We start from the raw sequence: 26738 nt of genomic DNA, 5'->3' as shown, positions 1-26738 counted from the left end.
GGACAGAAAAGGCATTCCAGGCAGAAGGAACAGCATGTGCAAAGACCCAGGGGCACGAAGGAGAGTGACATGCGGAGGAAGTTGATCGTGGCTAGAATAGGGGATGTACCCGGCGGGCAGAGGGCAGACAGAGGCTAAGCATGTGGGCAGGAGCCAGATCATAAAAGGCACTGCACGTGATGCTAGATTTGGACTACCAGGAACATTGTTAGATTGGTATTTTAGCGAGGTTCTATTCTTCATTAATATCCTGTAAGTATTCAATGAGTCTCTGGGCAAAATTCGTTTTAATTAGATTAATGGACTTTGAGCCAGGTACAGGGAAGAGGAATAGACCATTTTCCCAGCATGTGATGCCTTACTATACTTAAGAGGAACATCTCACTTAATTTGTGGTGGGTCCTGGGTGATGTGGCCGGCAAATGATCTCAGCCCGGCCATCCCTGTGCCCTCTCTATCAGGTTGACAGTTCCACAGATTGAAATGCTGGTTGGTCCCAGGTTTTTTGCCTCAGGGTTTCCTCAGTAGATGGAATCTACAGTATCTTTGGACATCAAACGCAGCACATGAACGCTTATCTTCACATCTGTGCCAGTGTAACTTGCACCCAGCCAGATGTTTTCGAACCACCTTGAAATGTGTGAGCAGGGCTCGGCAAACACGTTGACAAGTCCCTTGTCCTGTTTTCGGCATTGTTCTCTGCCTTATAAACCAGCCAAGGTCTGGGGAATGGCGAGAAGGAGCAGAGTCTCTGAGGCCTCCAATCTCCTGCTTCTCTTTTGCACGCAAGAACATGTCGGAGCTAAAGGCTCCTGGAACTGTCTGCCCATCGCGCTGGGCACATCCGACAGTGGCCGAGAGGCTTTGCTTTCTCTCCCCAGCCTGTGCTCTCAGCTCCTCTTCTCCGTCAGCCTCTCCTTCACACTGCCCCTCTTGCTTCACTTCCAAGTACCTTTTCCATCATTTGGGCTCAGCAATTCTACTATTGTTCTTCCTGTCTGGTTCTCTGAAATCCAGCCCACACCTTTCAACTCCATATCCTGAGTCAAGTGTTTGAAAGCTGTTATTTCATGTTAATTAGCAGTTCTTTTTCCAGCCAAGAAGCCTTGCACAGAACTGTTCCCCCAAGCTGTGGCTTAGAGACGAGCTCTGGTGTTTTGTACTTTGGTACGGTTAGAGGAATCGTGGGTAATTGCTCTTAGAGGCGCAGGTCTGCCTGCCAGGCCAGGACACCTTCCCCACGACTCCGTGGCCCTCCGTGGGCTGGCAAGCTCCGAACCTGACTCAGCCAGAGGACTCGGTGCGCCTCCAGAGAACACCATGGTCTCGGTGGGGTCTCCCCTGGCCAAAATTGCTTGGCACCCAGACCTCATCCACGAGGGTCTCTGGCCTCCAAGTAGGTCTCCACCAAACGCTGGCAGGTGACCGTTCGGCAGCTCCTCCTTCCTTTGTAACACATGTTCCAGTTGACCCATGTTGACTGGACCCGTGTCATGTGGGAGATTCTGGTGGAGAAGTACTCCCACCACCTTCTGGACTCATGAAGACATCAGCAAGAGTTGGCTTCCGGCTCCTTAAAAACCCCTCAGACAGCCTGAGTGGCTGCCATCCCTTGCAGGCAGTCCTGGAAAGGCCTCAGGGAATTTCCACTTCTTGAGGTGTTTTTGAGCAGAAGCCAAGCCCTGTTCTCACATCCGGCCTCACTCTTTACGCCCACCTGCTGGTAGATCAGGGCCTCCATCCGTCTCCTTACCTGGCCTGTTATTCCATCGTCCTAGGCTTCTGCAGACCCAGGCTTGAGAAGGCTGCAGCCCTGACCCCTCTGGGAGCCACCAGCGCCCCCTTGGGCATCCTGTGTTCCATTTGGAGGGAGTGGTTGGTGCTAACCCATCCTGAGCTTGGGTGGCGACTGTTAGGACCGCCCTCCTTCCACCTCTCCCGGGGCAGGGGGTGGACTTTCCTCCTCCGAAGCGCCTGCCCTCAGATGAGTAGTGAGGCAATTCTCCTATGTGTCTAACTTAAGTCACCGGGAACATACTTCTTTACCTTCTGTGGTTTATAGAGAAAATAGTCAGTGAGCAAGTGCTGATTTAAAGCCCACTGACCTCAGAGCACAGTTCTAAGCACTGTGGAAGTGAGGCCAGAGGTTCTTTTATTGAAGGGAGATAAAACCCCCTACTGAGAGGGGTCCTTACACAGATAACACTGATATTGTTTTGTAAAAGTGCCAAGTACGGGCACATAGAAGACCTTTAAAAAGCAGGAGTTCCTCCCTGTCTTTGTCTTCTTTTTATTAACAACAAACACCAGCTGATATGATACACACAGTGTAAAGATAAAGGTGTGAAAGTGGTACCCATGGAAGACTTATTTGATGAGGTGGAGTTTTAGCTGAATTTAGGAAGAATTAAGGAGTGATGTGGATTAGTAGAGATTAAGATTGAGAGCATGGGCTTCCCTGGTGGCGCAGTGGTTGAGAGTCCGCCTGCCGATGCGGGGGACGCGGGTTCATGCCCCGGTCCGGGAAGATCCCACATGCCGCGGAGCGGCTGGGCCCATGAGCCATGGCCGCTGAGCCTGCGCGTCCGGAGGCTGTGCTCCGCAACGGAAGAGGCCACAACAGTGAGAGGCCTGCGTACCGCAAAAAACAAAAGATTGAGAGCATGGCATATATTCTTAGAGTTATGATAAAAACATAGTCTTTGGCCAGTGAATTACATTGGTAGGAGTAAAGGGCCCAGTGGGATCCGTGGCACTGAATGGGATGGTGACATAGGAGTGGGCCAGTGGGCAGAGTGTCTTAAAGCAGTGGTCCCCAGCCTTTTTGGCACCAGGGGCCAGTTTCACAGAAGACAATTTTTTCTTCGGACCGGTGGGGGGCCGTGGGAGGCAGGGCAGGTGGTTCAGGCTGTAATGCGAGCGATGGGGGGCGGCGGATGAAGCTTTGCTCACTCGCTGCTCACCTCCTGCTGTGCGGCCCAGTTCCTAACAGGCCGCGGACTAGTACCCCTGTCTTAAAGGACTCAATAAGGAATTTTGACTTATTATTGCAGTCAGTAAGGAATCATTGTAGTTTCTTGAGCTGGGAATGAAAATGATTTTTGGAGATCTTTATTATATGACTTTTTAGAGCCGGGCAGGTGAGTGGACAGCAAGACGACCTTCAGGACGGTACCTGGGCTCATGCTGGGGCTTTCACAGGGACAGAAGTGATGAGCCCAGGGACCGTAGTGATGAGCCCAGGGACCAAGGGAGCTGATGTCTAGAGGGACATAAGTAGACTTAGGGGGCGGGGCAGCTCTGAGGGGCCACGAAAGGGAGAAGGGGCTAAACTTAGTGCCCTGAAGTTCTGGGCGGAACGCGAAGCCATCGGTGGTAAAAAAAAAAAAAATTGGGAAGAGGTAGTGGGTGACTATGGGTGACTTGGTGAAGTCCTAGCCCCTACAGAGCAGGGCTGGAAAAGATCAAAGAGGAGAGGGCCTTAGCCCGAGGCCCCCTTTTTATGTGCCCTCGGTTCAGGCTTTCATCTCCTTCCCATGATGAGGATCATTGCGGAAGGTTATTTGTAGATATTTATGTAGATAATTACATCGCCTGTGTAATTTTGTAAATAAATCAAGATTCGCTTTTGATGCATTTTTGAAGTTTTGCAAATAAATTGGCTTTGTTCTAAAAAGCACGGTCTTAATAAAATCCCTGTGTTCTGAATGAAATTAGCCACTCCAGATACGTTTAACCTGACCACACATGGTGGCATTGTGCCGGCATTGGCGTTGGGGGTGAGACTTACGCAAAGGCAGATACTGAGCCGGGAGTTCTGGAATCCTCAGCCCTCCTGCCACTGCTTCCCTCGCATCCAGCCTTTGGGCGCCCCCTTCTAGAATGAGTACAGAGCTTCTGGCTACTCTGTTTTGTCCTGGTGGGGACTCTGGCTTGAGCTGTGTTCTTTTCTCCCTTTATCCCCCCACCACAGACTACTGTTTTCCAAAGTGAGGCTGGAGTCGCTGTGCCGGGGCCCGGATGAGGCGCTCCTCACCTGTAAGCACATGCTGCAGACTTGGAAGTCCTGCTACAATCTTACCAATCCCAGGTAAGAGGCCAGCGGCGGCACCTGTTGTGCGTGGTTTTGGCATGGCCCCTGCCTCTCAGTCCATCCCCGATAGGCATTTAGCAGGACAAATTCTCCACCCCTGTGCACCCCTAGGCCCCCGGGAGCCACAAGTAAGAGCAGTGGAGCCTCACACATTACATTTTTAAGCCGATTTTCTCTTAGCGTCTGATGAAATCTCCAAATCGTGGGTTTCTTATGCTTTCGTTGCCACGGTGGCCCTCTAGGCTCACTTCCAATTGGTCTCCGTCTGATTTCCCTCGGCCAGCCATTTGTGTAATTCCCTTTGACAAGTCTTTATCTTTCTGGTGATTTATGGATAGACTAATTATATATTCCAGATGGGGTTCTCACAGTAATATTTTAAAAAGACCTGCATAGACAACAGGCCACATGCTACTAAGGAGAGTAGAAATTGCTTTTGACATGATAAAGTGTAATTTTCAAAAAGTTAAAATCATGACTCAAACAAATATAAAAGATTAGCACATATAAAACATAAAAGATTAGCACATATGGAAGATTTTACTTACCTCATTAACTAATGAGGGAAGCAGTAAAATGTTGAGACCCATTCAAAGAAGAATTTGAAAAATAGATTTGCTGAAATGAATTTGCAAATAAATATAAAAACAATAATATTCTCTAGAACAATGAAATACATTGTTTGGGGTTATCTTTTCTACGGAGTGGACATTGATTATATCTCGACCAGACAAAATTCATAGGTTTTCTACTGGCCAACTCTGCCCCATAGAGATGTGAAAGGGCCCAGCCAGTAGGAGTCAGTCAAAGGCGCCCACCCTGCAGAGGCAGATAATCTAGGGAAGGTCCACTAGTCAACTCCCAGCATGTCCCCGAAAAGCACCATCTTCAAGTCTTGAGCAGTGTTTCCCGGCATGTGTCTAGATTACGAAGTGTGCCCTGACCTGTGAAGGAAGTGATTTAATGAAAAGGGACCTCACGATTCAGGTGAATTCAAACAACTGCTCAAACACTCAGAGTATTTTTCAAGTTCGCAGCAAGATGTGTGGACAGCCCACATTCTGCTCGTAAGAGTCAGGAGCCTAAGAATGTATAAGTCACAGCGTAAATGTGTCCAAGGGTGTGGCCCACCCAATCCAGCCCAGCAGGAGGCGGGCAGGCAGGCTGGTGAGTCGCTGCGGGGTGGGAGGAAAGGTGGGGTGGGGTTAGGGAAGCAGCAGGGTGCTGGTGGGGCTCCATGTGAGATCTTGTTCGACAAGTTTCTGCCGTTAAAAAAATATATATATTCAAAATCAGGGCCCTGTTGAGGTGATGGGTCCTGATGAGCTGACATGAGCCAGAGTTGAGACCACAAGCCCCGTGGGCGGTGTGGCTGGAAGATGGGGGAGCCTGGCCGGGAGCCCCCCCTCGCAGAGCCCGAGCCACAAGAATTACACGAGAGCCCCCTTCCTAACCGTAGCCTGTGGCACGTTACCAGGCCCATGGGGCCCATCTTCCTCTTGGTGAAAAGCTAATCGTGAAACTGGCCTCTTCCCTTTTGTGGGTATGTTCTGGAGATAAAGATCATTTTAATTTTTTAAAAAAATTCTACTTTTCTAAGTCTGTAGGCAGAAATAGGAAATGTCCATATTTATGTCCCATAGTCCCCACTCCCAGCCTACCAGACGCAGCAGGATTTGAGGGAGGGTCTTTGCCGCGAGCCCAGCTACAGGCGATACTCCCCGGGCTGGCTGCTTCCTAGTGGAGCACATCCCTTTGTCTGTACCCCCTTTAGAAGTGAGAAAATAAGTCCATCAGCTTTCCCGTTGCCAGTTTTCTCTCAGTTCTCCACACCTCTCCCACCTCCCCACGTTTCTTCCCACTTAGCAACCAAGAGTATTGCATGTGAGGAGAAGAAAAAATAGCAGAATTGGAAAGCTTTTTAAAAACACTTAACCAAATGCCTGGGCTGTGTCCGTACTTGCTCAGCTCCCTGAAGGATCCTTCAGGGCCAGGCACGGGGGGACCTTGGCTCCGGGCGCAGAGTCTGGCTGGGGGTGGGGGTGGGGGTGGGTGGAGGACGCATCAGCTCTACGGAACTGCTCCCTCCAGCTACTCCCAAAGCCTCGAGGGGGGGTGCTGGCAGTCCAGCAGCCCCTTATTAAGGAGTTTCCTGTTTGTTTTTTAACTATTTTCTCTGGGATATAAATAAATGTTTCTCCTGTAGCCCTCACCAGTGTGCAGACTTAGACATCCTCCCCAGTACGGTCGGGGAGGGCGTGACCCTGGCAGTAGAATAAAGCAGAAGAGGGGAGGGTAGTGTCTTGACGGGGACAGCACACCCCGCAGTTCTCCAGATAAGGGCGGCTCTGGGCCCAGCAGCCTCAAGTCGGGACACGCGGGGCTTTAGAAGAGGATAGAAACGCATGCACAAGTGGCTGAGAAGCATCCCTGCTTCATAAAAGACGTGAAAACTGAGCAGAAAGCATGCTGGCAGGGGCCGGTTGGTTTCCAGCTGGAGAAGGTCCTCACTGACTTCCGGGCTCAGGCGCCCGTGTTTCTAAGTGTGCTCAGTTGTGAGGGACCTGTGCTCACCCTCTCAGGGCGTCCCACTGCTCGCCACCCCCAAGAGCCCCACCCAGGGGCTGGCACAGGCCTCCAGAGCAGTGGGACAAGGGGGCGCAGAAGAAGACACGGGCAGTAACAGGGCCAAACGGAGACAAGACCTGGCTTCCTGTCCTTTGCGACCCGTCCCTCCTCTTCACTCTTGCTTGAAGGAGCACCACCCTCTGGGCCGGTTGCTGAACGGAGCCTGAGGCCAAAGAGCGGTCCCTGCAGGCTGAGAACGCTTCTCCTGCCGTGAGCAAAGGGTGGGTGGCGTTGTCCTGAGTGTACGTTTGGCAAGGTGTTGGTCACTTCAGAAGCCTGGGTTGAGGCCTGCAGCTTTGCGTGCCTTTAGGACAGAAATCCGCCTCACGTTTCGTCTTCTCTCCTGCTGAAGTGCACAGCTCCCTCAGCTCTTGTGCGCGTTGACTTGGCCACTTAAGACAGTGTGACCTCTGGCCAGAGCCTCGCCAGGCGGTCCAGCGCTTCAGCAAGGGATGCTGTACCTTCTCTGTGCTGCACCGTGCTAAGCTGTTTATACATACGTCCTCCTCAACCCCTGCCTCAGCCTTGCAAGAAAGCTACTGTTCTTTCCACTTCATAGAAAATAAAAGTGAAGCTACACTACACTTTTATTAAAGAACTTGCCCTAGTTTTCTCAATTAAACAACTAGTAGAGCTATTATTCAAACCCAGGTCTGCCAAACATCAAAGCTCTCTCCATCACCCATGCTGCCTCTCTGAATTGACAACCAGCTTTTTTTCCTTTATTTTTATTTTTTATTATTAACTACTTCTTCCCCCTCTTGTCACTGCCACTTAGACCATCTCCATCATGTAGCCATATGATCGGAAGAAAAGTTTTTCTTCCCAAGTCCCATTTCAATCACATTAACGAATAGCATATAAACATTTTTTAAAAAGAATTTATTTGCTCTAACCTCAGTTGGAAATTGGAAACCCCATTTTTTTTTTTTTTTTTTTTTTTTTTTTTTTGTGGTATGCGGGCCTCTCACTGCTGTGTCCTCTCCCATTGCGGAGCACAGGCTCCGGATGCGCAGGCTCAGCGGCCATGTCTCACGGGCCCAGCCGCTCCGCGGCATGTGGGATCCTCCCGGACCGGGGCACGAACCCGTGTCCCCTGCATCGGCAGGCGGACCCTCAACCACTGCGCCACCAGGGAAGCCCCGGAAACCCCATTTCACGCTAGTAGTCATCCATCTTTCGGTGGAGCTTTTCTTTTTACAAAGTGTGCTCTCATTCATCTTCACAGTAGCCCCATAAAATGGGCGAATGTCGTGTTACATCAGACCCATTTTACTGATGAGAAAATTGAGTTTGGGAATGTTGAGAACTTGCCTTGATTCATGTAATCCAGGCTTAAGTTGCCTGGGAAATGTTCTGGTTTCCTATCCAAGGCCCCTCTATTACATCAGTATTTACTGTGTGCCAGGCACTGTGTCTCAGAGCTGGGAGAGGACAAGGCTGTGACAAGGACCCCAGGGTTCTGGCTCCCAGTCCACCATCAGCTTGCCTCTTGTGTTTAATCTCTGTGTAGCTGTGTTAGAGGATTTCCAAGAGAAGCTTCCAGTTTCTAGGATAACTTAACCATCAGTACAGTCTACTCTGGATTTTCAGTCCTTCTTTAAGGGAATAGAAATTACCTGGATGTGTACATCTACATATGTGGGTCTCTTCAGCTTATGTGCGGTGGATTTGGGACTCCTTCCAGTTTCCTTTCCCTAAACCCTCTACTAACACCACTGACCAGTAATGGTTTTCCTTTCCTTCCTGTCATCCTCCTTCGGAGGTGGTCCTGGCACCTAAGGGCCAGACAGAGAAGAGGTCAGGTGACTGAGCTGTAGGGGGGAGGTGGTCCACGGAGTGCCCAAGTAGATGTGTCCCAGAGGGAGAGAGGAAGGCTTGCCCGAGACACGCTGGCCAGAATGAGAGAGCGAGGCCAGGCCTCCCTCTGCCCCTCCTTCCATATCCTGTGGATCATGGCAAAGACAAATTCTGCACCATATAAACAAAGAACTAAAACCTGCTTGAAGCATCCACCAAAATTCTCAGTCAGTCACAACAGTCAGAGTGGAAATGAAGGCATCTCCATTGTGAACAGTTATTTATTGCTATATAAGCAACAGATACTATGGAGATAAACAGATACTATGGAGATAAACAGATACTATGGAGATAAACAAAGGAATGTAACCAAATATTGTTTCTCAGCTGGTGGAAGGGAAATAGGTCCTGTGTCCCTATCATTGGCTGAGGTTCATAAGTTAAGATCTTCGTTTTAGTTGGGGTTTATAACATCTGGAGTAGGAGGTCCTTAACTCAGCTTCTCCACACCTACCGTTGCACCAGACAGCTGGGAATAAGTTGTCTCCAAAAGTCGGCCAGCCTTGTTAACCCCTGATGCGTATTTGGAGGCATGGTGTTTATAAGGACACCTGGCATGTGTCCAGAAGTTATAATTCTTCTGAAGGTTCTGTCTCCGTGACCTCAGTTCAGCCTGACACACTTCTGTATGGGAAGAAGAGGCCACCTCACCTAACAGGGAAGTCACTGAGGCACAGAGAAAGGGGCCTTGCTCAAAGTGACCTACCATTAGTGACAGATGTGGGATAAGAACCCAGACTCCTGGTTGGGTTCCAGGACCCAGCATGACATGCAGCAGCCAACCCTGTGCTCTGATACTTGATGAAATGAGAAGCCTGGAGGATTGTGGCTGAACCAGACATCTCCCATCCACTTACTGTGATTTGGTCCACTGAAAACCCAGGCAGATCCTTCCTTGGCAATTCCAAGACCTCATTGTGCGTCCTGGAATCCCCAAGGTGATGAAAAACTTCACTATATTTTGAGATAAGATCTTCCAAAAAACTCCTAAGTGGGGAGCCATTGCAACATTCAGATAATTAACTCTTTGTAATATTTTTGTAGTATTTTTTGTAATATTTATATTAAAAATACATGCATGAATAGATCAATGCTAGAAATATTCAGTTGCTAATGTGATTAATGCAAATTTGCATGTACTTTTATGCTGTCTTCTGCTCAGAGACATTTATTATTTCTCAGTCATGGAAATAATTAATAGAACAGATTCCAAAAAGCATGTATCCAGTGATGTCATAAGTATAGGCTGACAAACCAGTCTGTACTGAAGCAAGTTTCCTTCTGTTTCCTGTGGATTTCTCTAACTACATCACTGGACGTGGAAATTGCAGCCTGCAAACCATATTAAGTTTCATAGCAAATCTTGTTTGTACCACTTTTAGCAACAGCTGCATAGAGGAAGGAAATTGTGTCCCTTTACTGTGGAATTTGAACTTCTTAACGAAAAAAATCATTTGTAGAGCCCCCAGATTGGGAGAAAAAAAATGGATTCAAAGAAAAGCATTAAAGGCTCAAACCTCAAGAGACAGATATACATCTTTTGATAGAATACCATGATAGAGGAAAAAAGAATGCAATTGTTTAATTGTTTTTACTTACAAGTTTCTTAGAATTAAAAAAAAAAAAAATCTTTCTGAGCTGAGCGCCCTTAACGGTGTTCCATTCCCGTTAGTCCCGATGTGGTCTCCCACGTGACTCGCCCAAGGAGTGGGGCTGATCCCGTTACTATACGCGGGAGCAGCCTGGAGAGGGGGCTTCAGTGCCGGAAGCTAATGAGAACCACCGGCCTGGAGGCTGCTGCCCAAACGCGACTGTGTTCTCTCCAAGGCCCAGCCTTCCCAGCTCGGGAACACCGGAAGGGGGCTGTAGCTGCCACTCTGCCAGCACCCAGCTCAGTGTAGGGCCTCACACCTCCTCTCTCTTGTCTATTGAATAGAGGTATCAACCATGCCATTTATCTTAAAGGCTTGTTCTTAGGACACAAACGAGGCCGTGGCTGTGTCACCCTTTGAAAAGGCAGGGCCAGTGGTTCTTGAATTTGGTTATGCATGAGAACCATCTGGGGAGCTTTGAAAACCAGAAATTCTGATTTATTTGGTCTGGGGCAGGACCCAGGCATCCATGGCTTTTCGAGATGCCCCGGGTGATTCTTCTGTGCAGCCAGGGCTTAGACGCACTGGTGTAGAGCGTTGGTTCCTAAAGACAGCTCGAGGATGATGTGTTCATGGGCTTGAGCCCGACACGTAGCAGCACAGAATGCTCATCAGCTTCCCCCACACGGGGGATGGAGAGCGTGGCTCGAAGTTCTCATTTTTGTGTCTTACCATGACACAAAAGAGACGAAAATTAGCTCGGGTCTCTGGGTGCGGTTTAAACCGTGTTTGTGATACGGATCCTGAAAGGAATCCCAGACCAGGCCGGGCGGGGAAGCAGGATGCCCGGTGACGAGTGGAAAGGTGCTGAAGAAGCTCCAAAAATGCACAGAAGGTTTTGCTGCGTTTCAGGAGTCGGGATTGGTTGACTCTGTTGCCTTCCCCTGCCCACCCTTCAAATGACTGACATTTGTAGCTGTGTTTTGCAGTGATTCTGGACGTGGGAGCAGCCTCTTAGATAGAACCATTGCTGACAGACGACAGCTTAATACAATTACTTTGCCAGACTTCAGCGATCCCGAGACAGGTGAGAATAAAAAGCCAGAGGGGCCGAAATGGTGTCAACCGGAAGGGACGTGGGGCCTGGCCCCAAGCCGCGCGGGACGAAGACCGCCAGGGCCTGGGGCGGGAAGAAGTCCTCACCCAAATAGGCTACACTGTCGCCTGAGGTGCGTTTTCTCCGGTGTCTTTTTTCAAGTGTTTGTTCACAGTGGGGGAAGTAATATTACTTGCCCAACGCAGCTCTTTGAAATCGATTTTTCCCCTTGCTCTTGGAGCCGAAAATTCGAAACTAAAATTAGACTGCTCCCATCCCCATCAAGCTTCCCGTCTGCTTTTCTGTTTCTTTCTCTTTCTTCAGATTTCAGACCTTGCTAAAATCAAGCTTTCGGTTTCTAATCAGTTGCACATATGAACTCACACAACCCCACAGGAAACCCTGCAGGGAGAGGCAGGTGGGTTCAGAGCTTCTGAATCTACTGACCCCACGAGGAAGCTTGTAGCACTTACTGCCTCGGAGCAGATATTTACACCTCAGTTATCATTTGCGTTTCCACAGTTGCCTAAGTACAGAGGGGTAAAGAGACCTCTGTAATCTCCAAACAGGTAACTTTAGTAGTAATACTGACTTTTCAGTGGCAATTCGGAGGACTCGACAGACCCACAAAATGTAAAGAAATCCACGGCGCTTTGAGCCTCAGGGATAGTTCCAGAGCATCATTTGGAAGCTGGTTTTGGTGCTTCTCCCGCCACCCCAGAGGGCCCTGGGTCAGGCTGAATCGCTGTCTGGGTACGCCTGGTCTTCTGTGGGTTGATTTCATGAAAGGAGCCTCCGGGTCTTTCTCCTGCACTGTGCCAGGTCCCGGCTCCTGACCAAGCCCCTCCAAAGAGCCAGAGAGCAGCCCCGAGGCGTGCACAGCCGTCCTGGGAAAACCTCTCCCCAGGTGGCAATGGGAGCCGGGTGTGGTACTCACCCAAGCCCGTCCTCACAGCTGCCTGCCTTCCTGTGCTAGTCTCCCTTTTACCAAATTTAAAGTCGGCTGAAGAAGCCTGATCCCAGGGCCTTGGGGCTCCTAGGTCAAAAGAGTGTTGGGCATCGGAAGCAGCATGAATTATAAATTAGTGCCGTTTAACAGGGCTTGCAGCCACTGCTCAAAATGCAGGCCAGCTAGGCCACAGAGAAACTCGCCCCTGGAGTAGCCTGGCCCCTGGGTGGAGGGGCAGTCATTGGTGGGCTTAGACGGCGCACCAGGCAGACTCTGACCTGGGATGGTACAGCAGAGTTCTGCTTGTGGTCCAGACCTGCTAGAGGGACGTGTGTAGCCCCCCTCGCTGCAGGAGAAGGAAGGTCAGGCTGTCAGGACTTAGCCACTGAGAGGTGAGGCTCGGACCCCGGGGAGAGAAGAGAGGGAGGTAACAGTCACTACAGCTGGTTCACAGCTGCTGTGGCTGCCCAGGGCCAGCTTCCCCTTCTCCCCCACCCACAGGACCCTGCGAGGACACTCATACTAAATTCAGACCCCCTTCCCCACCAGCTGATCGGGACCTTAATCTCCCCTGAGGTCTGAGACTTTCATCCACATCACATTAAAAACAGACAGTGGGAGAAAATGAGGGAGGCCCTTGGGATTCATTCTCCCCTTTGCCCCTTGGGACCTCTTCCCCGGAGCCTCCAGGAGGCTCCCACTTCAGGTTAAACATCAGGTGCTGTAGCTTCCAGCCGAGGTGTGTCTCCGTGGCAGAGTCGGGGGTCGCTGCCACTTGTCCGTAGTGGACACTGCTCTCCCTCAGGCGCTGGCCAGTGACCAGTTTATTGTGTTGGTGTGGTTGTATGTCCACACGACGCCCTCCAAGACTCCTCTCACTGGCCCTGCCCCCACAGCCCCAAATCGTTGCTTTTCACACCACCACCACCAGTTACTTACCCAGGAGGCCAGGAATCAGAGAAACGGAAGGCCATGTTAGCAGGCCTTATCAGTTGCAGACTGATTATAAATGATGGTAAAACATTCTGAAGTGATCATTTAAATCAGAGAGACTTAAAAATTATGAAGACTCACCTATAAATGGAAAAGATGCCTCCATCTTGATTAATAAAGCCCAGTTTTAGATAGTTCAGCCCATTGGTGGTCGCAGGAGGGCAGCGGTTCTTATTAGTGCATCAGTGGGGCTGCCTGTCTCGTGAGCGACCCACAGATTTGGTCCAAACTTGATTCCGAAGGTTCCATAGAGGTGTTTTGCTTCCATCCCTGCCCTTCCATCTTGCCTTTCCCTAAAGACAACCATTTTTTATTAGCTTTTTGTTTACCCTCCCATACAAATAAGATTATATCTTATTTCCCGTGTCCCTTGACTTGAAAATAGCATACCATATACGTGCTGCACAGCCCCTGTGACGTGTCCCTTTACACATGCCCTGAGGATTCCTCTGCACCCGTTTGGGAGAACGTCCTCAGGCTTCTGCAGTGCTTCTCTGCTTTTCGAAATGCATCCGACAAGAGCACAGCCGGCAAAGACGTGTGGCCAAAGCCGAGGTGACCTGCCACGGTTGTGATACTGCCAATTCTGAGTCACCCAGTGTGCAGTAGACGCCTCTGTGAAGCCACAGGCCCTCTTGGATTGTTGTTTTTGTCTTCCAGAACTAAAATTTATTTCCTTTTTTAAAAAAATTTTCTACTGTGGAAAAATTTCAAGTATACCAAAATAGAAATACTCGTATAATGAACCCCCATGTACCTAACACCAGCCTTCAACAATTCCTATTCTTTTTTCCTGTATCTCTGCTGTCCCACACTTAGTTTTTGTAGACTATTTTGAGGCAGATCTCAGACATCGTATTTTGCCTGTTAAAATTTCAGTGTATATGTCAAACAGATGAGAGCTCGGTTATAAAAATATAACCGAGATCCCATTATTATACATCTGGGTCATTATGAAGTACAGGCTCAGTGTTCTTGATTTTGGAAGGTGAATAATTAACTGGGGTATGGTTTTCCACCTCTGAAATTGTCCATATGCAGATCTGTGTAATAACATAAGGGGAACCCATGTCTACAAGCTTTGGACTATAGCTGAGTCCACTGTGGCTAAAGAGTGGACATTGGTTTTATTAAATGGCTGTGGCAGACTGAAAAAAAAAACCCTTAAGGAATATGCTTTCCCTTCTAATATCGCCTCTGGGTCCCCTTCCCCCCACCTCTGTCATCCAATAGGTCCTAGCCATCAGGAGAGAGGAATCAAATGGAGGGACAGTCATTTAACTTTGAAGCTTTGAATCATTGTCTTTTCTTCGGAATAAGTTAGTTCCTTAAACAGAGGAGGAAAAAGAATTCTTTTCCTTCCTTTTGCCTTCAAAACAGGAAGCGGAGTAAGGAGATTTATCTTTGATCATTGGTAGATATTACCAGACACCGATCCGTAGTAAGGATTCTTTCGCCTTGAAAGTTTGATCCATTTTGTCTGGGAAAAATTTTAATTTGGCACTGCAGTGGTTCTCCCTACTGCTCTGTATCTCTCCAGCTGAAGGCATGGAAGTGACAGTAATAGCTTCCTTTTCAAAATGCCCGGCCAGTGGACCCAACCGTAGACCAGCTTAGCAAGCTTAGACTCCATTGTCACGATTCAGGGACCTGACCCATTGTTGCACCTCAGTTATCTGCACCTAGAAAGACCTTAGTTTTCAAGTAAACTTTATATAAGTGCTTCTCATAAAAAACAAATCAAGGAAAAGTCAAGTTCTAATCCTTTCCAATTGAAAAGCAGATAGTTTCTTTTCCTCCAGAATGTCCTGGGTATTCTAGGTTAAAGAGGCATTATTTTCAATGGATCATACTGCTGAATCCGTGCCCAGGTAAATCTGAGATGTTTTTATGCCGTGGTGTTGTTGCAGAACAATTAAATAACCAGTGGAAAAAACAGCAAATGTGTTTTCTTCGGAAAGCACTTGCATTCTCTTGTCAAGTAGAGGAATGACTGTGTATTACGTGGCCTCATTTTCTTTGCAGCTTATGTGAGTATATTAAAAGCCAGTTTATTTTTTTTCTTTGTGTTTCTAAAGTTTTTTTGCCTTTATCCTTTTTTTTTCTCTCTCTTTCATGTTTTTAGTGTCAGATTCCTCCTCCTCCTCTTCTCTTTCAAGAACCGAATCTCCTCTCCACCTGTTTGTATCTTCTCATCTTCATTCTCATCCCAAACCCGATACCTTTGTGTGGCCCCCGGCAGCTCATTCAGTCAGTGACCCAGGTCCCCGCCAGGAACCCTCTCTGTGTAAACATGGTTTATGGTTTTTTCCTTTCTTGTTAGATCTGCTTCATTTGCCTGATGTTTTATTTTCTGATAATCTTCCTAACTGCTAAGCTGGATCGGAAACTCCATCAAATTTACCTGAGAGAAAAATCTTGCTAGTTTGAAAATCCAAAAACTGTGCGGGCAGAAGGAGACGTTGGTGCCCAAGTTCCAACCTCCCTTTTAAAAAGTAAAGGAAATCTGTTTAGAGCAGAATCAATAGAAGCTTCTCTGGAGCATCGCTTCCAGTTCTTGGGGACTTCTGTGCTTTCCGCTTTCCTGGAGTGGATATAAATTCATACAGATCTCATTTTTTAAAAAGACAAATTAGAACATTTTGCAAATAATAATTTACTCCTAATCATTTCTGGTTTTCAGTTTAGAAATTAATTCACCAAGTATATAGTAATCAAGGTAGTATTCTAAAGATATCAGTCATATGCCTTTTAAGTATGTGGTTCTCAAACCTTACTGTGCGTTAAAATCACCCAGAGAGCTTTGAACGCTGCAGATTCTCTGGGCCCTACCCCCGGAGTTTATGATTTAGGAGGCCTGAGGTGGGGCCCCAGAATCTGGATTTATAAAATACCTCCTTAGGATCCCGATGCCAGTGGGCTGTGTACTACATTTTGAAAAACAATGCTATAAATTGTTTTCTGTTTGCAAGGAAGGAAAACGTAGGGCTTGTGTCATGAAACTATGCAGGGAAATTGAACAGTATTTTAATCTAATCTTGATTTTAAATAATAGGGAAATTTGAAAGTCTGTTTTAGGGCGTTTAGGGACTTGTCAATGGAAAAAAAAAAAAAAAGATCCCTGTATTGAAATGAGACACTTGTTGATAAAGCCCTTAAATGGCACCTAAATATGGCTCTCACCAGGAGAGCCACCCTTGTTCTTCCACTCATTTATTTAATGTTCACTTTACCCGCAACACGGCCAGAAAATTTAATCTCTGTGTCCATGATTTAAAAGGGCTCATCTTTGTTCCAAACACTCAGTTATATGCTAAACAAAAGCTCATAAGGGGAGCTGCTGCCAGAAAGAACTACTTGCCCTAATGCGCTTATCTTTCTGATGGTAACCTGCTGTGTTACACACACACACACACACACACACACACACACACAGTCTGGCAGAAAGGAGACTATGATCTAAAATAAATAATTCAAACCAAGAAACACTCTGACCTTACTTATCTGCATATTAAGTGTTCTGAACTCAGCCTCAACGGCAATCCCAGTTTTATGAAATGGAATATGAAGATAAAATTTACAAACTGCTTATGTCGTTTTTAATCCACTTCTTAAAATAGATATTTTCCCTTTAATATGATGCCTACGGGCAATTGCCAACTTTTTTTTTTTTTCTGCTTTGGTTTTTCCAGAAAAAATTGTTTATTACGCTGACTTTTGCCCAGTTTTCTGGGGTCTTAAAATGGGATCTTACTGTTCTAGAATAATGTTAGATGTTCCCACTGCCCCATCCTTTCTCGTTTGCACAATGAACCCACCTACCTCCACACCCTGCCAGTAGTTATCTTGTTGCATCCCAAGGAGCCCTGTGTCCCTTTAAACCTCTGAAGATTGAAGTCCAGACTCTTCTGGTGGGGCACCTTATATCAGATTAATTAGCAAATTGTTAGGGCGATGAGCACCCACTGGGCTTTCTGCTGAACGTAATATGTACCAAGCAGTGCTCAGTTGTTTATTCTCTGTGAAGCTCTGAGTCATCTTCCATCCTTAGGGAGTGCATAGCCAGTAACCAGGTGTTTTAAGTAAGACTGTTCCCCTCCCCCCACCCCATAAATCCAACATTTAGTTAGAGAAGGGAAAACATAACATACATTGCTAGTAAATGTAGAATTTCTTGATTAAAATTATAATGAATTTGAATCCCAACTCTTTCCCTTAGGACAGATAGCCAAGACCTGAAGTTTTATGAATTTCTCCCTCCAGTCCTTTACTTCACAGGATTGAAAGCTAGCCCAGCCCTACAAACGGCTGGAATCGTGATTAGGGTTAACGTGTGGAAAGATCTGAAAACTGCTCGTTTGATTATTTTTCCCTTCCCTTTGGAATTTCCTGCCCTGGAAACAAAACACATTACATGAATTGGTCAGCTTTCATGTGCTGAGTGAACATTTAAACGTGGAGGGGAATGCCCAGTTGGCCTTTCTTTGCTTTAAAAAAAAAAGAAAAAATCATTGTTAGTGGAAAAACATATGTCACTGTTGAATTGAAATCTGATTCCAGACAGCCAGACTTACGGTTGGAAGGTTATTAGAACTCCATTTGCTTTTTTAGCCTTAATTTTGATTTTTCAAATGTTTGTTTCTTGGTTTTAATTTTTGGTTTGATTTGTTGTTCCAAGGCAACTCTCCAGAAGTATACTTTCATGGTTTTCCCTCCCTTTTTTCAGTTAGTAAGTAGTTTACCGATCTATCTGTTAACTTTTCTGAGGGTCTCCAGAATCACGCTGACCCCACCATGCAGTGTGTGTTGTGGCCGTTGATCAGGAATGTTGAGATGGCTTGGACCTGAAGCTTGCTCACCCCTCCTGCTGGGGACCAGCCCTCCCAGGCCCTCTAATGCTTTCTGCAGCTCGGGTGTAAACACTGAGGAGGCAGCACTTGTCTGGGAAGGACTACAGAAGAAGGCATTGCAGGAAGAATGCCCAAGTAGGGGCGTGCAGTGGCTTGGTCAGCAACCCCACGGGGGCTGATCAAAAGTGTGAGACATCCAGCCTCCCCAGTGTGGCTCATCTGTAAATCTGAGGTAGAGGGAACTAGTTGAATCTTAAAATTCCTTTCCAGTTCAACCACTATTGCTCATAGAAAACAATTCTAATAATTCGTTTTCCTAAAATAAGCTAATCAGACATCATAAAACTTAAACTACTTCTACCAGAATTTAAAGCAGACTAAGCAATTCCCTTCAAATATGTTAAAGGAAGGCTTGACATATTTATACAAGGGACTTAACTACTTCCATAAAAACAGCTCCAAGTCTCTCGAGGGTCAGGAAACCTGGGTTCTGCAGAGGAATCCAGGCAACTCATTTAACCTTCCTGGCCTCAGCATCCTCATCTGTAAAGGTCTTAGTCGACTAATTATTCTGTTCACACACACCTTTGGGGTTTGCCGGTAGCTGATCCTGATTTCAAGCCTCGGCCAGGTGCCTTGCTCCCCAAGTTGCAGCCTGGACTCTGTGGCCTCCAGAGGGCAGTGACCGGCCAGGTGGGGAGAGCCGGACTGGAACGCAGCCGCCAGGACCCCCCCCACCCCCCGCCCCCCGCCCCGCTGCCCTCACTCCTGAAACCTGAGGATCCCAGGCGCCCCCAGCAGCGAGCGCCCCAGCAGTCATCCTTCTGGAGAGAAGTGTGGGTTGAGGTTTTATTCTTCTCTCCAAGAACGTGCTAACTGGGTGCTCAGCTTCATTTTTCATATCACCGATTCTGGTGACACCGCGGCTCTCTTTAGGAACCAGGACAAGAGAATAGACATTAACGAGAAAACACACCTCTCAAACGAACTCAGGTGAGAAATAAAGCCAAGGTAGTCGTTTTGTCTCCTTCCACGGTGGCTGGCGTTGTATTATTGACTTCGCATTTTTCTAACATTCAGAAACATCTGTCATGATCAGGAAGTGACTAGTCAGGTGGTGAATTTCACCCTCTGCTACTGCTTAATAGAATAAAGTCATCTTTGTCACCTATATGTGACCAAAAAATCACTCTAGTGATGACCCCACTGCTTTCGAGGAGTGGCAGTTTAAAACATTCAGTCCTAATGATTCAAGTATAAACCTTTTCTTGCCATTTTAATTAAATTAAAATTAATTCTCCTTAAGTAGTTCTGGGGTGTCTTTCTTTAAACAAGGTCGGTTGGAATTTTAGGAGATGGACAAGTCAATAATAAATGGCACTCGGGGAGAAGTTGAGTGTGTGACCAGCAATTAGACTACGGCCTGAGCCAGGGAGGCTTCTCCCATCAGCTGCATCAGAGACAAAAGCCTTTCCCAGGCGGAAGGACACTTCATTCCAGAGACACGGCCTCATGGCTGTGCACGGGGGAGGGTTTGAGGAGGTGGGTAGCCTCTGCCCTGTGCAGTCCTCCGGAAGGTGCTGTCTCCCGGCTCACCCTCACGGCGGGCCCCTCCCTGCATGTGCGCCGCTTAGCTCCGCCAGCCCCCAGCAGCAGCACGCAGGCCAGCCCCGCATGCCCGCTGGTGACCACATACCCCTGCCTTCGGGGGATCCTTCCCTAAAGCTTTCCCTGGAAAGGACGTTCCCCTTTCAAGAGAAGGCACATCCCGTCAGGTTTCAGCTGTGCTTGATGTTCTGTTAAAGTCATTTGGAAATTGTGATCTCGTCTTGGGACCGTGGGTTGGCTGTCCAGATTTCCTTGGCTATCTTAACCTCCTTTTTCACTCAGTGAACAAAGGAAAGTATCTACTAGAATGACCCCCAGAGCTATTTATCAGCGGGACCCACAACCAAGAGGCCCCATAGTCGGTGGGAGTTGGATAGACCCAGCAGTGGCCCCTAAATCCGCCCCAGCCCCGTGGCCCCATCACGTGGGTGGACATGCTGTGCAGAGGGCAGGGGGCAGCCCTCGAGGGATCAGAATGTGGAAGGGGGATCTCTGACAGCGTGCTGTGAAGAGCCCACCACCCCCAGATCAGCCTCCTTGAGAGGCAGGACCGCCTCCAGCAAAGATAGGAATTGTCCTCGCCCGGGGTTGGCAGGGTGGGGAGTGGAGGAAAATGGCTCATGTTTTTAAGGTACAGAGAAAAATATGCCTAATTTGAGTGCTGAAGTGAGAGCAGACGCTCGCATCTCTCCTCCCGCCTCAGAAAAGAAGAGACAGTCAGCACTGTCTCCTCGGGTCCAAGGACGTTCGGGTTCTTAGAGCACAGGGGCCAGGTGTGAGGTCACTGGGCTGCCAGCAGTCCGCAGTGTTGCACTGATTTATGCGCAAGCCCTATCTTGAGAAACAGGCATCCTTTTCCTGTTAAAGACGAAGAGTTTTAAGCAAAGCTCTGGGGCAGAATGCTTAGTCACTCAGATCGTTGTTCAGTTTGCAGGGTCTTTAAGGGGGGGAGGGGCGCCTTCTTTTCTTTAATTCTTTCATTGTTTGGGGGGCACAGCTTCTAAGAACCGGAAGCTGAATAAACTCTACTGACAGATACGATGGAATCACTTCAGGACTGAGGGAAAATAGGTACAGAGATTTATTAGCGGTGGGTAGTTTCTGCACACTTGGTTTCTTTTCAGAAAAACGTGGGGAGGGCAAGTATCTGCTGCGGCGGCATCAGGCAGAAAGAATGTGGGTGACAAGCAGAGAGATGGAACTTGGGGCGCGGCCACGTGCTCTACGTTGTCTCACGTTCATGCATAGGAGGCATCCGAGTTAACTCTCCAGGGCCGGGAAGCAAAGAGCAGCCTGAATCCTGAGCAAACACCTGTGAGATGTGCCTCCTGATGTCTCTTTGGTAGAGGATTCTTTTCGCACATCAAGTAACATAGCTGTCTGTTGTTCCTGAACCGTGTTGCTCACCAAGTCAGCAGGCAGCAGGGCTGCTTCTGAGACCTGTTCATCTTCTACATGCTGTGAAGATATGAGGGGACAGGGAAGGTGGACATCCTTCAGACCATAGCAGCTTACATAATGCGATCAGAACAGCCAAAAGGGTAGCTAGAATATAAATACATGCCATGCACTCAGTGACCCTGCTTGTGAAAATACAGGTGATGGAACATAACTAGGCCACATAATTTATTGAGCCCTTTGCTTCACAGAATTATTGGCTCTGAGATCCCTTTGAATGATGAGCCTTAGATATTGAAATAGGGTCCACGTGTGATTGCCACATTTGAGGTCTGTGTGAAATTGACCGCGGGTGTAGTGTGCTTTGGAAAAGGATTTTTGGGAAGGCTTCAACTGCAACAGCAAGTTGACCTGGCTGTGCCCGGCATCCTACTTGTGGCAGGGTTTCTCCACAGGCTTCAGCAAATGATAGGAATGTGGGGCAGACATCCTCCAAGCTGAGCTTGGACTCAGCTTCCTGAGGTCAGGGGCCTGGGTTCCTGGCCCCTCAGCCCATGGGGAGATGACTCTCCACTGCAGCTCCTGGGGCCTCTCTTTCGCTGCCCCTGTCCCCCACCCCACCCAGACAGTGGTCCGGGGGGGAGGGGGGACTCAGATAAAGACCCCAGATGTAGGGATCAGAACAATTCTTCAAGTGGCATTTTGCCTATGTATCAGGTGTCCGAGATAACATTTCCTCTTGGGCCTCTAGGTGGGAGGAAATTCAGGTCTCCTCAGCTCCGGGGCATCTTATGCCCTCTGGACCACTGGGGCAGTCAGGTTACAGAACCTAGGCCAGATGTTAGGGCGTGCTCTCACCTGCCTGTGTCAGCTGTCGGTTCAGTTGGTTTTGCAGTAGCTTTTCAGAGCCACTGTGCCCTGTGACTGAGGGACCTGGTGGCTGCTCGGCTGTCAGGGTTACGACAGGGATAAGCGCTTCTCAAATTAACGTGATAAATAAGAGGTGTACCGTGGCCAGACACATCTGCTGGCTTACCTGTCGAACCTGATTATGTGGAAGCTTGTTTCTCCAGAATCTTGGATTTCAAATTAGAAATATGTCTTCTCTTCCTCCCTCTAATTCCTTTCTCAAGCCTCAATTTGTCCATTTCCCTTAGGGGAATAATCCTCTTAACCCCCATGCACGCTGTAGGAGGACATTTGCTTTGGTGAGAAAGGGGTTGCTGTAAAGATAGGCGGGTTAGAACTAGCATTTCTAGGTGTTACCAACAGAAATCAAAATCTGTTTTGCCACTTACCATTTTCAATCCTATGAAACAGTTAAGTTACAGGTTGTTTTGATTATTTGTAATCAGATATATATCCATTCTGATTCATAATGATGTTTATCCCTTTTTTCCTCCAAATTCTAACCCAGTGGAAGAATTTGATATACTGTGCTATTGCCAGAAAGAGTAGACATTAACTATTAAATAATTTTACCGTTATCATAAGTCACCTACCATTATTAATGAGTACCGAATGCCCTAATATCCATCCCCAGTTCAGAACCTGAAGGGTCTCTGCCCCTGTGAGGTGTGTGTGAAAAGGGATCGACTAGGAAGGAAACAGACATTTCTGACGGACCTCAGTTACCCTCCCTATTTAAGCGGGTTAGTTATGTTAGATCTGGGAAGCCCCTAGGTGAGTACAGTGTTAATCCAGCTGTGCACCACTGTGCTTCTTAGTCCGGGTTGTTGGAAGTGAGCACAGCCATGCTGAGAAGCCCCTTGAGACAGGGAAGGTTCTGGCCTCTGAGCCATTAGGGAAGGACAGTAGGGCACCCAGACGTGCTTCCCCAAAGAGGGGCCACTCTTCTAAATTTCACACAGTGATGTGTGTATTGACAGTACTCATTCTTCCATTCATTGATTCATCATTCACTCATTCTGCAAGCATTTACCAAGTACATTGCGTGGGCCTGGCATTGTTAGCCCCTGAAAATACCTCAATGGAGGGCATGTTCCTGTCTTCCAGAACCACCCAGTCTCGGAGGAGAGACAGTTACATCAACTTTTTACATAAAACAGTGTGGTCTGTACAGTGATAACCATACCCACAGGGGGAGATGGGGCACTGAGGACCCGAGGCCTAACTTTTTACACGAGGGTGGTAGGGAGAAGAAACAGAAGGCTCACGGCAGCCTTCCCGGTGGAGGTGGCATCAGGGCTGGATTCAGAGGCTAGATTCGGAGTTAGGATAGTGTTTGAGTCCTGGTTTTGCCACCTGCTGGCTGTATGACTTTGGGTAAGATACTCACTAAAATCTCAATTTTATCATCTAAACAATGCAGGTAACAGTGTTACCTGCCTCAAAGAATTGTTTAAAGGTTAAGTGAGATAATATATGTAAAGTGCAAATCAGAGTGCCTGAAACAGGCCACGTTCACTGAAGCCGCTAATCACCACTGCTGGCATCATCGTCATCATCATTGCCAGACCTTATTCACAGCGAAACATTGATTGTAATAATAACTTAAAATCTGTTATTTTACAGATGATTATGTGAAGCATTAATTGATTTAGTTGTATATAGATACCACAAAGAGAAAGGACTTTGACATTAGTTCTGGCGAGTGCATTTGTGAACCAAACAGTTAATCCAAAAAAACAGAATTAGCACCTCCAAAAGTCACAAGTCCTTGTAGCAAAGGAGCCTGAGAACCTGGTAGAAAATGTGTGGGAGTTTTCTAGAGCGGTAGTTTATTATTGTTCTTTTTGAAAAATGAATTAATAACTAAATATTTTGAGCATTTCTCAGTTTCGACTTCCCATGGGTCAATATCAATAGATATAACCCGTGTAAACAAGATCTCTTGAGGGGTCTCAATAAATTTGCAGACTCCTAAGGGATTCTGAGACCGAGAGGTTTCTGAGAACCTCCGTCCTAAAGGACAAGATCTTCCCGGTACTCTTTCCCCAGACTGTTGGGCTGCAGGGAAGCAGGACAGCTCAGGCTGGCTGGCCTGTGTAGAGGACGCCTGCAGGCTTTTCTTGACCACATGTCAGTTAATAACACCTGCTTCCTCTCTCCCCAGGTCAGGGGCCTCAGCCTTAGCTGCACATTGGAACCACCTGGGCTATTAACAAACAGATGCCTGGTCCCACCCCTAGGGTCCATGATTCGGTCAGTCTGGGCTGTAGCTACGGCATATGATATTTTTAAATCCCTAAGTGATTTTGATGCGAAGTCAAAGTTGAGAACCACTGTTGAAGGTAGTCAGTGAGGAGGTGAGTCGGCTTGATAATGTCAGAATGTAGCAACAACAACCTTACTTATTTACTAATAGTTGCTATTGAAAGTCTCAGGGAAACGACATCAAATCATTGTTATCAAAGTTAAAGCATTGATTTTTCCATAAAAAGGTTCAAAACAAAACAAGACCAAAAAAATCAACAGCAGTTTCATCATTTTGCTGTTTGGGGTTTTTTTAGGTAGTCCCACACACTTTGTCTAAGCAAGGTCAGTTCTTAGCTGAACTTCATCAGTTCTCCTGGATCATAATGATATCGATCAGTGCCTCTGAACTGGGCCTCGAGATCCTCCTTGCACGGCAGCGCTCACTGGAGGACTCACTGGTCCTTCTCCAGAGGCCCTCCTCATGCTTTTCCCCGTGGGCGCTGTGTGTGGATTATCCACAGACGCTGGATTCCCAGTCTGGTTCCCATCCACCTCCTGCATTTTGCCTCCACCAACCCCACCCCACTGAAGGATTTGAGTGTATTTAGAAAAATCCATGTTTCCTTTGTGTTGGAATATGGATGGCCAGTCTATTGCCGCAGGTAGTCTTAAAAATGAATACATGAATTTTTATTTAAAAAAAATTTTTTTTCAGATCAGTTAATTTCCAGATTTTGTCTTCGTGAAATACAGTCGTATAGTCTGAAAATAAAAACTTTGTGCTTTCCTCTTTTCAAATCTTTCACGTCTTATTCACTGTTTAGAACTTTTAGAAGCTTTCTTCCTTAAATATTCATGAAAATAGAAGGCATTCTTATGTCATTTGTGACTTCAATGAGACAATCTCTGATGTTTAACTGCAAGAAGTTGCTGGCCCTTTGTGCCTTACTGAGAATATACTTTCCCATTTCTAGATTAATATTTTTCTATCATAAAAAGGACCAACTTGGTGCATCTCAAAGCCCCAACAGAAATTATTTTTATGCTCACAGTCTCATTTTACCCAGAGTGAAATTTATTTGAGTAGTCAGCATTTATCTCTCTATATCATCACCATTTTCAACCTCACGATAAGTCGATAGTTACCACTGAAGGCGCTGGAACGTTTATCTCCGTATTACGCTTTACGATGCGTTATAAGTTAAGAATGTTGCCAGTGAATATAAATATCACCGGTTTTAAATTTGAAATAACCGAGACTCCCGCTCTCAGCTCTGAAACCATTCCTCCAAGAGCGGATGTTGGAAAGAAGTGGGGAAAGAGCCCCTGTTTGGGGAGGTGGCCTCCGATCGCCAGGACCTCCCGAGGGTCAGCGTGGAGAGGAGTGTGTCATTTGACTCATCGGACTTCTGAATAGAAGCCCTTTGGCCGGTGAATGTGCTCAGCCTGCCGCCTCCCCCAGTTCTCAGGACAGTAGCTTCTACAGAGGAGTGAGGCGGGTGCAGCTCCTGAGCTCCCGGCCCCTTTGCCGTAACCTGTCCTCGGCAAGTCTAGTATTAGCCTTAGTGATAGACACCTGCTTAGACAGCAGGCAAATTGTGCTTTGTCTACAGTTTTTAAGGCATGTCCTAGAATACGGTTCCATATCCCTCAAAGGCCAGGGAATGAAACGGGCGGTTGCTGGGTTTGTCTTGAGAATGGCCTCCATCTATGCCAAATCCTGCCCCAGGAGGCAAGTGTGGTTCCTCCCCCTGCCCCCCAGGTAGTTTCTAGGTTCAGGCCCAGGCGGGGGTGCTTTGTCACCTCCCTTCGTAGTACTTCACGTCTGCGAAGTTTCAGCAGCGTGTCACGGCCTCGTGGCTAGCTGTGCCTCTCCTGCCCCGACACTCAGCCTGCGCTCGACTCAGCTCCCGGACGGAGCATCTGCACAGCGTGTGCTCTGTCCTGACTAAAAGACGAACTAAAGCAACGGACAGAAACTAAGGTGCCAGGCCATAGTGACTGTATGGACAGTAAGGACCGTAAACCTCAGAAACATTGTGAGGGAGGGGTGTGTGTACGTCTTGAACCCGTGCCTGTGTGTGAGGGGGACGGCTGGCTGTGTGGGTCGGTGGCTGGCTCTGGGTCTGTCCTTCCACCTCTGATGCCGTCTTCCCGAAACCCTCCCACAGGCTCTGTCCACGCCACGTCGGTAGCAGCCTCCAGAGTGGAGCAGGCACTGTCGGAAGTGGCGTCGTCTCTGCAGAGCAGTGCCCCCAAGCAGGGCCCGCTACACCCCTGGATGACGCTGGCGCAGATCTGGCTCCACGCAGGTACCGCTCCGCCCCTCAACCCCACGCCCACCTGCCGCTCTGCCAGAGGGGAGCTTGCGGCCTGGGCCGCAGGGTTTATGCTGTCGCAGGGGCCAGAGATCTACACCCCAGACTTTCTTTGAGGGGGACAGCAGAGCGTGGTGTCCCGGACCCGACGGAGGTCTGGCAGTCCTGCAGCCTTGGAGTGGAGCCTCAGCTCT

General features: G+C 47.8%; 1 protein-coding gene across 9 annotated transcripts in view; it reads left to right on the top strand.

The window, feature by feature from the left end:
- TTC7B (tetratricopeptide repeat domain 7B) overlaps window positions 1-26738 on the top strand; it is a 238212-nt gene that overhangs the window by 168419 nt on the left and 43055 nt on the right. For 7 of the 9 annotated variants that reach the window (XM_060295185.2, XM_060295188.2, XM_060295189.2 and 4 more), the window contains 3 exons: window positions 3974-4090; window positions 11163-11260; window positions 26398-26538. In XM_060295185.2, the coding sequence (XP_060151168.1) occupies window positions 3974-4090; window positions 11163-11260; window positions 26398-26538 (356 nt within the window). Of the gene's footprint in view, window positions 1-3973; window positions 4091-11162; window positions 11261-15336; window positions 15499-17889; window positions 17941-26397; window positions 26539-26738 lie in introns of all 9 variants that reach the window. The other 2 variants (XM_060295192.2, XM_060295190.2) reach the window with 2 other exon arrangements.

This window comes from Globicephala melas, chromosome 2 (genome assembly GCF_963455315.2).
Source record: "Globicephala melas chromosome 2, mGloMel1.2, whole genome shotgun sequence".
Taxonomy (NCBI): domain Eukaryota; kingdom Metazoa; phylum Chordata; class Mammalia; order Artiodactyla; family Delphinidae; genus Globicephala; species Globicephala melas.
Note: the sequence above shows the minus strand (reverse complement) of the source record. Positions and strands in the feature narration are given on the sequence as shown.